This window comes from Halichoeres trimaculatus, unplaced genomic scaffold (genome assembly GCF_033239565.1).
Source record: "Halichoeres trimaculatus isolate MK-OKI-2021-1 unplaced genomic scaffold, fHalTri1.1 fHalTri1_scaffold_10, whole genome shotgun sequence".
Taxonomy (NCBI): domain Eukaryota; kingdom Metazoa; phylum Chordata; class Actinopteri; order Labriformes; family Labridae; genus Halichoeres; species Halichoeres trimaculatus.
In genome coordinates this window covers 21,818,189-21,830,241 of record NW_027437187.1, presented here as the reverse complement: position 1 = coordinate 21,830,241, position 12,053 = coordinate 21,818,189, and the positions used below count along the sequence as shown (strand labels likewise).

Sequence of the window (12,053 nt, the reverse complement as noted above, 5' to 3'; positions counted from 1 at the left end):
CAGGTAAACACTTCTCTGCTTGAGCCCCCGGACTGCGAACAATGCCTCTGAGGGCTTGTTTGGCTTACCGAAAACATCTCCTCTCAGGCGATACACTTGGTTTGAGCTTCTGCAACTTCTCCCAGAGGCTCTCACACTCACCCACTCACTTGAACAAACTGGAAAACACACCCATACACACTCACAGAGAGAAGAGGCTGCAAATTGACAAAAAGGAGGCTCAGGGTGTAACTGCAGCTGTCTGTGGTCACAACTCCAGACCTGTCACAGGTTGGAAAAGAGACACAGAAGAAGCCTGTCACATGGGAAAGATCTCTGTGCTGGTTCTGTATGACAGACAGTTGGAAAAACTTGAAATACATGTTTAAAGAGGTTCAAGAATGAAATGATGATGTTTGTATGACTCCTGGTGCTTTAGCGTGAAGAAGCCTTCCGTGGGAGCTGCCTACTTGTCCATCACAGCCCATATACAGGCGTATCATAAGTCAAATGTCTGGGAGCGACGAATCACCGAGCAGATTCTTAAAAAACGCCCGGGCAGCCGCACACGCCTCCCTCCAAAAAAGTATTGGATGTCCAAAGGAATCCGGTCTCCCCCCTCTTGAAAGTACATATTTGACAGGGCACAGGAAGGCAGAGTCTGCACTCCAGCTTAGCCTCAGTTAGGCACAGACGCCCTCAGCCCCTCTCTCCTCTCCTTGATTCTCATTTGGACGTTTTGTCGGTGCAGCCGATCATCCAGAAGCAGCCATGGATGCCATCAAGAAGAAGATGCAGATGCTCAAGCTCGACAAGGAGAATGCCTTGGACAGAGCTGAGCAGGCCGAGTCAGACAAGAAAGCAGCAGAGGACAGAAGCAAACAGGTCGGCTGAGCTTTTTGTTTCCCTCCTTTTGGAAAAAGCCAAAGATAGAAATTCAGGAATTCCAGAGGCAGATTAAAGCAGCTCTTTGCTGAGGATCACCTCCTGTTTGTGGATTAATTACTTTCATGGATAATCTCGAAAAAGGATTAATTGATTTTTTTGGATGTTTAAAATCCACCTCTCGGTTGTGCTTGTGGTGATGTCACTATAGCCTAAGGTTAATGTGACTGATAAAATTGTTGATAAACTAAGATAATGTTATATTATAGGATAAATAATTGCATGTTAACTGTATATTGTGTTTAACTTTTAATGTCTTCTACATGCACGTGTAGTTAGAGGACGAAATGAGAGAGTTGGAAAAGAAATTGCGTGTTACTGAAGACGAAAGAGATAAAGTGTTTGAGGAGTTCCAAACTGCTGAAGAAAAGTTGCTGACTGCAGAGGAGTCCGCCACCAAGGTATCTCATCCTTTCCTATTCGAGCTTTCCTAACTTTATCTCCCCTTTCTCCCCCTCTCTTCCCTCTGTCCTGTCCTGTCCGGTGCTGTCCTCCTCTCCTGTCTTGTGTGTCTCTGCCACTGTATGCGCTCTTGCGCCTTTGCGCACCCACGCACCTCCATCTCCTCACCACGCTGATCACCTCTGAAACCTTCTGCGCACTGAAACTCACCTCAGCTTGAGGACGATTTGGTAGCTCTGCAGAAGAAGCTCAAGGGAACTGAAGATGAGCTGGACAAGTACTCCGAGGCTCTTAAAGATGCCCAGGAGAAACTTGAGCTGGCTGAGAAGAAAGCCACAGATGTAAGTAAGGAAGGGATTCACCAAGGCAGCACTCCTGCACCACGCTGTTTCCTTCTCTCAGCACTGTGAATGCACAACTACACTTTCGCACAACAGAAATAGTCACATCTATGTGGTAGCTCAAACTGCCACGATGAAGTATCTTCATTGTGTATTTGGATGGGCAGGTTCACTCGCTCATCTATAGATGAAATTTGACAGAATTTAATTGGAAAAATGTTAAATTCTTTGAAGACTATCATCAATACTTTATTGAAAAGATCGCATGTGCCATCAGTTACAAGTCTGCCCAAAGAATGTCCAATTGGCTCGTGAACTGAACTTTTAAAATTTCAAACGCATTCCAAAATGTGCAAACTCTCAGCAAATTATAATTCACAGACAAACAAGTAATGCTTTAATGCCCTGATTTTGCCAAGTTGTTTATGTCTCAGTCTGAGGAAGTCTTTTTTAGTTTAAAATGTGACTAATGTGCAGTGTCCCTGGGAGCGCAGAGCGCGAGCGTCTGGATAAATATAGCCCACTGCTTTATATGGTCAAGATAGAGCTCACATCTGCAGGCTGCGCTCCCTGCTTACCACAGAGAAAAAAAAGACTGTTTCCAATCAAACAGTCCCAGGCACAGCACTCATTAGAAAAATAAACACATTTAGCTCATCTTTCTACAGATTAATTATATTTTACCATAAAGTGATGCTCAGTGCGCTTTAGAAAAGATAGAGGCCATCCAAGAAAACTATGTAGGGAATTTAAATTTGAGGTATTTAAAGGTCACGACCTGCTGGAAGAAAAAGAAAACACTATAAATACTCAAAGAAAAAAACTTTCCATAACAAACAATCCAGTTCATGGCCGAGTCAAAGTCAAGTTGAAGTGAGGACAATTTGTTCTCAAGAGTCAATCAGACAATCCAATTTAACTGTTGCCTATAAGTTTCCCCTCGGAAAACCAGTTGTAATAATCCTTTAATTGGATTTCTCCGGGGAGTAAGGTCCTGTTGAGTCTCTTTATAGTCTGCTGAGTTTTAGTTGATCACACTTGATGCTACAGGCAATTGAATTCCCTTTAGGTAGGCTACGTTTTGGTAAGGCGTAAGTGCGGAAACGAATTCAAAATAGACTGTTTATTGTTTTATGTCCGCTGGATTTCAGAGTCCGTACGAAACCCCAGTCCATCGCATCCTGTACCGACCTATTGAATGGGATGGGCTGTGCTCTTCAAGTATTTCAGTGCCTGTTGTAATGGTAGTAATTGACCCGCAGAGGGCGCTGCGGCTCTGCTAATTCTCTAACACAGTGATAATTGCAATGGACAATATGGTGAAAACGTTATTCGCGTTAGAAATTAGAAAATGGCTGTTTTGCATATAGTATTTTTCACCTTTTAATATGAACACACTAGAGCATCAGGTTTTTGAATTTTAATTTTGACCAAAACTTCTGAGAAACCTCTCATTTAAGCTCTATTTTGAAATCAGTGGTACTTCCTGGACACACGACATGGCACTGCTGTGTGCGTCTCCTGAGAGCTCGCGCACCGCTCAGACTGTCTTCACGCAGCCTTCATCACAGCCCAGGACGTCATCCCGCTGCTTGACAATTCCTCGGAAATTGTGCAGCAGCTTTTTTGTAGTTTTTCGATAAACAGTCGTTTTGGACCTAAAATGGCTGGAGCTACATCGTTAGAGGCTGTGAAACGAAAAATAAAATCCTTACAAGGGCAAGCAGACGGTGCTGAAGAGAGAGCCGAGAGATTACAGAAGGAGTTGCTGGTACACAAGAAAGCAAGGGAGCAAGTAAGCATGTTTACCCACCGCGCGTATTCTCCAACGTGACGAATTAGGCTACATATCCTCTTCTTTTAGTAAATGCAGCGTTTATGAGGGGGGTAGCTTGAGCTGATACACCGGATTTTTCTTGATTCATTGCAGTGCTACAAACTGAGCAACACAAGTCTCCATGCTGTGCCACCATTTAACACTTGCTGAGGTTTTTGGTAGCCTGCTGCTAGCTGAGAGCTTATTATCACAGGTAACGTTAGGCCGCTGATGCTCAAGTCAAAAGAGCAGAACTACCGTACTTCATTGTGTTGCCTCACCTCCACACTTTGTTACACTTGCCTCTCATTTGATGCTCTTTGCTAGAACGGAAGTATTCAACCTGCTTTCTATGTAGTTCCGCCTTTATCTTGGGGAATATACCGAGCATAACATTTAATACAAGTATTTTCAGCAACCAGGAAATTGCGAGACATCATGCAAGGTGCCAGTGCTCACTGTGAGCGTTTGCTCTTTGACTTGCCCATATAAGGAGAACATGTTATCCAAAGTGTGAACATAGCGGTAGTTATCTCGACGGGAAATAAATCTTTTTGCAGAAGCTTAAAGCGCCCACAGTGTATCTCAGGCTCAGTCTGGCAGTTTGTAATGAATGTTAATCAAGCATGGGGAGCTTTACATGGAGTTGAAAGCAGTGCTCCAGTTTGTAGCTTATTAGTAACTTCCTTGTCATGCTTCACTACCTCAGATGCACTTTGGTCCAGCACTGCTCTTTCTTCACATGACCTGCAGGGGAGTCAGGCAAACCTCACACTGAGTGTAGTTGTAACCAGTTGTCAGTGTGCAATGCAAATCTTACAGGAAACAGAAGAAGCCACCTGTTTGAATAGTCTTAGAAGATGCTTTGTTCATTCAAAACTAATGCACGGCATATTCTCTTGAAAGATATAAGATTATTTAACCACAGAAAACAATTTGTTGCAAATGTGACCATTTAAGATACACTTACATTGTGCACATAGCTTGTTAGCATTCATTCACAGTAGACAGTCTCAGGGCCTTTGACTCCAGCCTCGGTAATGTTCTCTCAGGAGCCTGGTAATGAGGCAGAGAATTAGACCTGCTGTCAACCTGGGACACTGTTATCACTTAACGTAGTCAGTGAGAAAGCCTCTGGGAAAACACTGTCAACGATACACCTTTCTAACAGTATCTGAGGGCATCACTAAAAACCCATAAAAATGAAACAGCCACAATTGCTCTTCATTCTTTGGGCCGACATGTATGCGTGCATTTGTGCGAGGTGTAAGTTTTGTGTTAAAGATGCTCACCTCCACATTCCCCTGACTTGCTCCTCTTCTTCCCCGTAGGCTGAGGGAGATGTCGCTTCACTTAACAGACGTATCCAGCTGGTTGAGGAGGAGTTGGATCGTGCTCAGGAGCGTCTGGCCACAGCCCTGACCAAGCTGGAGGAGGCTGAGAAGGCTGCTGATGAGAGCGAGAGGTGGGTTCTTATGAGCAGAACAGGCTCAGACTCTCTGATCTCTGCCATGCTGCTCTGTTGCTGCACCGAACAGGTGGCAGGGATGTGCTCCCATCCCTTTGTATGGAGTACAACCACATTCACTGTGCTTAAGATCTGCATTTCAGATAGTTCAGACATGTCCTTACATTCGAAAGTTGGTATCTTCTGCGTGTTTAATGTCAAAAACAATGATCCATTCTCCCTTGAAACCTTAATTAAACTTTTACAAGTTAAAACTTCTGGAAACCAGACGTGTGTCCTTAGGATGTTTGTAGTCTTTCTGCCATCTCTGTTCCTAACATCTTTTGACTTTGTTTTTTCTTACAGAGGCATGAAAGTCATTGAGAACAGGGCCATGAAGGACGAGGAGAAGATGGAGCTGCAGGAGATCCAGCTCAAAGAGGCTAAGCACATTGCTGAGGAGGCTGATCGCAAATATGAGGAGGCAGGTTTTTCAGGCTCTGGCAGCTCCCTTTAGAAAATGTCTGAAAACAAACATACAGTCACTTAGGGCATCTGGTTATTCTTTAACTGCCCTTTTTGTAGTTATTGATAAAGAACCCTAAGGTGGTACTTATCCTGGTCTGTTAATTTCCTTAATGTAATTGATTTACGTTTGACTGGGCCATTAATGTATTTAAAATCCATCAGTCAGCTTGAAATTTTTCATGAATTTTTTCTTTTTGGAAAAGTTAGGAGATAATACTTTATGTAGTTTTAAACTAATAAGTTATACAAAGATGGACTTCCGAATTTTTGGTACGTTGTAACTCTTTGTTGTGCTGCACCTAAAGGTCGCCCGTAAACTGGTCATCATTGAGGGTGATCTTGAGCGTACAGAGGAGCGCGCTGAGCTGTCAGAAGGGTAAGAAGTTTCCCTCTCCACATATGCACTCACTCCTGCATGTTCACTGTCATGTCACCTGTCTGAGCTTTTAGCACTAACAGGGAAAACAACTGACTTGTTTCTATTTGAACAGCGTGTGTCCTGTGTTCTTTCTGTATGTGCTGGTTATTTGCATGCTCTCCATGATTTCAATGGCCTCGGCTTGCACGTGTGCGCCACACCTACCAACAGACGATGTCGGGTAGCAGAGCAAGAGCTAAGGCTGTTGGAGCAAAGCATGAAATCACTAAGCTCAGCAGCCATACAGGTACTGCAAACTAAAACCTAACTTCTGTGATGAGTGTCTCTTCCCTCTTCGGTTCACGCTGCAGAGCGATGCCTCTGCTTTGCTTGCTACGCTTATTCTTTTTCTTCTGTTTTGCTTTTTTTTATTCTGAGTGTTGAAGACTCTTTCACACCTCTAACATGGCAGTAACTGTGCAGGAATAACACACTGAGGAGCTGAATACTGAGATGTGGAATTACCACTCACCAAATTGTAAAATCCACCCTAACCTGTTGCTTTTTGTGTGACTACTACACTAACAGTGCTAATGTCACATTCCTGCTCTGTTAAGGCACAATGAAGGTACTTGGGGTTCCCTCCTGGTTTATTCCCTGTAGTTCTTATTTATTTTGTTTCCTCTCTCCCCCTTTTTTCCTTCTACCTGTTTTGTGTCCACCTCTGGTTTTCTCCATCCTGGATTCCCTCCTTACCCTCCTTCCTCTTCGCGACTTTACCCCTTTGTCTAAAACACCAGCAAATGCTCTGAGCTTGAGGAAGAGTTGAAAACTGTGACCAACAACCTGAAGTCACTGGAGGCCCAGGCTGAGAAGGTAAGAGTGACTTTCTGGCAGAGTGCATGCTGTCAGCTCCCCATTAGACTGTGTGGAAGAGCAGCAGAAGAGCCTGGGGAACCCTATCTCTATACTTTCATTTTATTTTTTACCACTTGTCTGTTTAAATGTATTGAAACATGGTGCCATGATGTCTGAAAATTGACCCCTTGTGCACATGTTTGACACCTATCATTGTTTTGGCTTACAGTACTCACAGAAGGAGGACAAGTACGAGGAGGAGATCAAGGTCCTCACCGACAAGCTGAAGGAGGTAAAGTTTCACAGCTCCTTATCTGGACTTAAAGGATAATTTAAACAGGTTAAAGGTCTAGAGTTGAACTAACTCATAAATCTGCCTCTGTGACATAGGCTGAGACTCGTGCTGAGTTCGCTGAGAGATCAGTAGCCAAGCTTGAGAAGACCATTGATGACTTGGAAGGTATGATTTTTTGACCCTCGCTTCAGGAAACGTCTCTAGTTGAACTAGTTGACATATCAGGGATGGTTCTTAGACCAAAATGTTTTATTCCTTTTAGTCTTCTGATGATTCTTTTTCAGGCAGCATCCAACTTTGGTTGAGATTACCCATAATCCTTTTACCCAACTAGTTGGCTGGTTTTTGAGTTTAAAGATGGGAAAGGCTGGCTTTCATGTCTATCATAGCATATTTACTTTAAGTTTAAAGAGAATTCGCCTTCACTTTTTTTACTCCATTCCACCTTTTTCTGGTGTAACTCTGTTTTCCTCTTTTCCTCCTGTCTTTCTTTTTTTATCTGTCACCTCCTCCTGTCCTGTCAATGGTCTTGGTGCTTCACCCTTCACCTCCTTGCCATGTGATCCTTCACCTTTGCTCCCTTTCACTGCAACCTTTCTTCCACTCCCCACAAATCCCTGGCCCACCAATAGATGAGTTGTACGCTCAGAAACTGAAGTACAAGGCCATCAGCGAGGAGCTGGACCACGCCCTCAACGACATGACTTCCATGTAATTGTCTACTTCGTTGTGCCTGCCTGTGTTGCTGTCGACCCCCCTCCCATTAACCCTTATGTTCCCTTGTACCACAATTAGCAAGAGCAACTCATCTTTGTTTCCATCTAATTTGAAGTAGTCTCACTCTTATACTGATGTATCTTCATGGGCTGAACAGTTAGATTAGGTTACCGGCAGCAACATTGGTAACTTCATTACACTAAGTTTAAGTGCCTGTACTTGGGTCAGATTTTCCATGACCAGAAGAACTGCACTGGTCTAGTTTGCTAGTGAGAATAAGTTAGTAATCTTCAATGGATGTTTCCTCTTGACATAATGTTTCATACTCATGACTGATACTGGAGCAGGATTATCAGAAAGACACCGTTTTCTGAAGCTGAAGTATTGTTTTGGAAAGGGAAGTAGTTAACCAGGGCTTTATTTGGTAAAAGGGTAAAATGGGGATGAACAGGATCCAATGTTTATAGCAACATGTGTCACACTGATGTACATTATTGTGACATTAATTGGGACAAAGAAGCACACTTAATGACAATGCTTAACTGACATATACCTGGTCACCTTTCATATTCTAAAATACGTTAAACACAAGTTTAAAAACTTGTCATTTGCACAGTATAGTTAACAGTTGTAGATGGCTACAAATCAATATATTACCTTGTCACTCTGCATCTTGCGAAACATTGTCTAACCTAAAGAAAAGTAGTTTTATAAAGACGATCTATATTACATTCAGTAATAAATATTAATATCGTAAACTTAGGACTTTGACTAGAGACATGACAAGAATCAACCCATCATGAAAACTCCCATGGTGCCTTGAGGTTGTATCAATCAGGAACAAAACTCAGCATAAATCCCTGATTCAGTCTCTGCTCAGTCAGTCTTTGAATTTTTAAAAGTTGTCTAATTTAAAAGTTTTAATGCTATTTTGACTTTCCCAGCAACACATACAGATCAAAATGTTACTTTTTAAAAAATTATTTATTTAAAGGGACAGCACGTGTTCAGTAAGTTTCAGCTCAACATCCATCCAATACGCCAGAATTAGCCATAAGGCTAATTTTCATCTGTATTCCCTGACGGGCAAGACTTCAGAGCAGAGTAAAAGAATAAATATACACATGGAGACATTACTTTGTGATATCATTAAAATGAAATGATTTTAGGAAAGTGTTTTAATGAATCGGACTCGCTCACCCAGCGTGTAGTTGTTTGTGTTTCCTCTTTGCTCGTCTACTAACACGGTCTGCTTCTGTCCAGAAGAAACGCCCAGTGTGTTTGTGAGATTCCACTTTTATTTAGTCACAAAGGCAGTTTAAGACTGTTTGCCAGCCCTCAGTCCCCCCTCCCCCCTTAACATTTGTCCATTGCAACACCACTGTATGTTTTTAGTGCTGCTCTTCGCTAAGGTCCTCATAGGGAGGGTTTCCTCCATCCTCTTGTTTGTAGTTGTCAGTTTGTCTTGTTTCACAATGCGTTTCCGTTGTGCATTGTGAGTGTTGTTACTGTGCCTTGTGTGGTTCTCAGGCTTGTTGCGGTGCACATCTCAAGTTTTAAGTAGCTTCCACATTGACCCCCTTGGTTCACTTTACTTCTTCTCTCCCACGCAGATAAACTTTTTACACCTCATCATCAAAGACGTCTCCTGCCGGCTGAGCGGCATCTGTCTGCTCTCTCCAGCCTGCTCTCCATTTTCCCTTCCTTTCTCTTTGTCATCGCTTCCCTCCCTCTTCATGTTTTCATCCTCATGACGTTAAACGCATCCCATCTCTTGTACAGAATCCTAGAATCTTTCTGCATTGTGTAAAAAATAAACACCCTTCCTTCTATGTATGCTGTATCTCTTTTCTCTGTCCTTTTTGTTCTCTTTTTCATTTCTATTTATTTTTAAGTGGCTCTAATAAAGCCAGGAAGCCTTGATTTTAAGTTGTTTTTTATTTTGTTTCTTCATCTTCACGAACCATAGGTTGAGCTTCATCCCTGTTTTCTTTTCTTTTCTCTTCATATTGTTTTGTGAAGCTGGGATTCTAAGAATATCACAGTAGTGCTTTAAGCACAGAAACTTAGAACAATTACAGGTACTTGAGTAAAAGTTGAGCTGAGCTGTCTTCTCTGATGCATGCATGCACTTTTCAACATTTAGTACTAGTGACAGGACGAGCTGAAGTAAGGGATTTGAGAAGAGGTTATTAGTGTTGGATTGTTAGAAGGAAGATAGAGGGAAAGTAAAGAAAAGTAAAGGATGCAACAGAGCAGAAAGTAAGATTTGTTGAGCCTCATCTAGTTGCTGGAAAAATTGGATGAAACTGCCATCAGTTATAATGACACATGGGCTTTGTATGATACACAGTATCCTGTCATAAACTTAAATAAATGTACAATCACACATTCTGAGTGTTTTGATTACAGTCATTTCCATAAATTCAGACACTGAAAGATGAAAGAAAATAAGCCATTTTCTGTTCAGGCATTTGTAACTGCAATACATTTGTGGAGCCACATCCTTCAAAGATCAGACCAAAATTGAGCCATTAAATCTGAACATCTTTACACATCATATCATGCCCTAATGAAGAAAGTGGCTAACTTGGAAGTTACCCAACCTAAAGTGTTTTATGTGGTAGTTTAGACTCTGACAATATTCTTCTAATCTTTTCTCATCTGCTTGTCCTCTGCCCTTATACTACATATTTTCTGCCACTTTTCTCCTATGTTAGGTAGAAATCTAATGAATCAATATCTGAAACTTCTTCTAAAAATTAATTATCTGTAAATAGTTGATAAATGGTGTGTTTTGTTAGTCTTTAAAAAAAGCCAGTTATTCTAGGAAAGGTAGGTGTCAACACTCTTCACTTTCTCTTTTTTTCTATTTTCCTCTGATTTGGTGTCCTCTCTCTGTGTTCCAACTTGCTCTCTGACTGCAAAGATGGCCTCTTCCATCAACTTGAGAAACACCGTCTTCTCTCTAATGAGCTACGCGTGGCTTTGAATGACGACTAAATTGTGTGAATTTGTTTTTTAAGGTTTTGTTTTTGAAATGTGTACGACAATCAGATCTGACATAAGATCCAAAACTGTTCCATTTGCATCGTCCGCGTTCAGTGCCTGCCCTGCCCTGCTTGATATTTGTGTTGCCGTTTGTGGAGGTGTGGCTATAATACAGTGAAAATCAGGGATTATTCCATACACATCATTCACTAGTTTCAACACAGATTCTAAAATAATAACAACCAGTTTTTATAGTTTGTTGTGTTTAAAAGCTTTGTTGTTACATGTTTGCATGGTTGCTTGCATATCTCAGTGTCCTGGTGTTAAGTCAATGTTTCTGTGAGGGACATGTGGGTAGATTGTAAGACCCTCTATCTAATGAATGACATCAGTTATGTAGCCAGTTTGATTATTAATGAAAGCTAACCTACTGCCTGACTTGTGTTTGTTTGTTTGTTTGTTTGTTTGTGTGAGATTAAACTTGTTCATTTTAATGTTCTAACAGAGAAACTGTCACATGCTAAAGAAGAGAACCTCGATATGCATCAGATGCTGGACCAGACTCTAATGGAACTGAATAATTTGTGAAGGCACAGTCCAACCTCCCACCCACACACACTGTGGTTTTGGCTTTTTGTTCATGCACCTTGCTTTCTATAAACCCCTTGCCCGTGTTGGAGAGCAAACAGCCAGATGCTTTTCTTATTGCACAGTCCTGCCTTCAGCGAGACTTGACCAAGGAGCAGAGCTGAGAGGAAGTAAAGTGTAACCATTCCCTCTGATGAAGCCAAACTAAGAAGCAAGATCGCTTTTGCAAGCAAACTCTTATCTTGAAATGTTGTCTGCATTTGTCTTAATTCTTCATATAGTTTCTTCTCTTTTTTTGTTTTTTATGAAAGTCTGTTAAGACGACATTTCATGTGTTTCATGGTTACAAAGATTTTTTACATCTGCATTGAAGCTGATCTGGTACGTTCCATTCCACAATGATTCTGCACAAACCAAAGGACAAAGTGAGGAAATTTTGCACTGTTAACCTTCAACATTGTGCATATTTTGCAGTCTATAAAGATAATCTATGTTTTAAATGAGAAGTGTGAGTGTACATGGGCTATGCCTGTCATTATGTATACTGGTGCTACTGTTTTGTCAGACATTGATCAAAAAATCTGACGTTTAATATGTCCTTAGTTTTCTTTAAAACCATGGTTCAAAATTTTTTCATCTTGTCTATTTAGTGATTTCAGGTTGTGCAATTTCTTAGCCTTGTATTAATGTAGATGTTTCAAGTGTTTATCATATCTGAAATGTACAAATTATAAATTTAAATAAAAGCACGTTTTGAAAGTTTTCTAATTTGTTTGTGGTTAATTACA

General features: G+C 41.4%; 1 protein-coding gene across 19 annotated transcripts; it reads left to right on the top strand.

Moving 5' to 3' along the window:
- The first annotated feature begins 607 nt into the window (after positions 1-607).
- tpm1 (tropomyosin 1 (alpha)) lies at positions 608-12,013 on the top strand. 19 transcript variants are annotated; one of them, XM_074678598.1, is made up of 10 exons: positions 609-864; positions 1,542-1,667; positions 4,815-4,948; positions 5,297-5,414; positions 5,764-5,834; positions 6,048-6,123; positions 6,904-6,966; positions 7,065-7,134; positions 7,602-7,680; positions 9,300-10,075. In XM_074678598.1, exons 1-10 carry the CDS (start codon positions 751-753, stop codon positions 9,301-9,303), a joined length of 855 nt encoding a protein of 284 aa, XP_074534699.1. In that variant the 5' UTR covers positions 609-750; the 3' UTR covers positions 9,304-10,075. The 19 variants fall into 19 exon arrangements, with proteins under 19 accessions (XP_074534700.1, XP_074534699.1, XP_074534704.1 ...); XM_074678603.1 differs by lacking the exons at positions 7,602-7,680; positions 9,300-10,075 and adding exons at positions 10,616-10,692; positions 11,183-12,013 and having other exon boundaries at positions 610-864; XM_074678604.1 differs by lacking the exons at positions 1,542-1,667; positions 7,602-7,680; positions 9,300-10,075 and adding exons at positions 1,200-1,325; positions 10,616-10,692; positions 11,183-12,013 and having other exon boundaries at positions 610-864.
- The last annotated feature ends 40 nt before the right edge of the window (positions 12,014-12,053 follow it).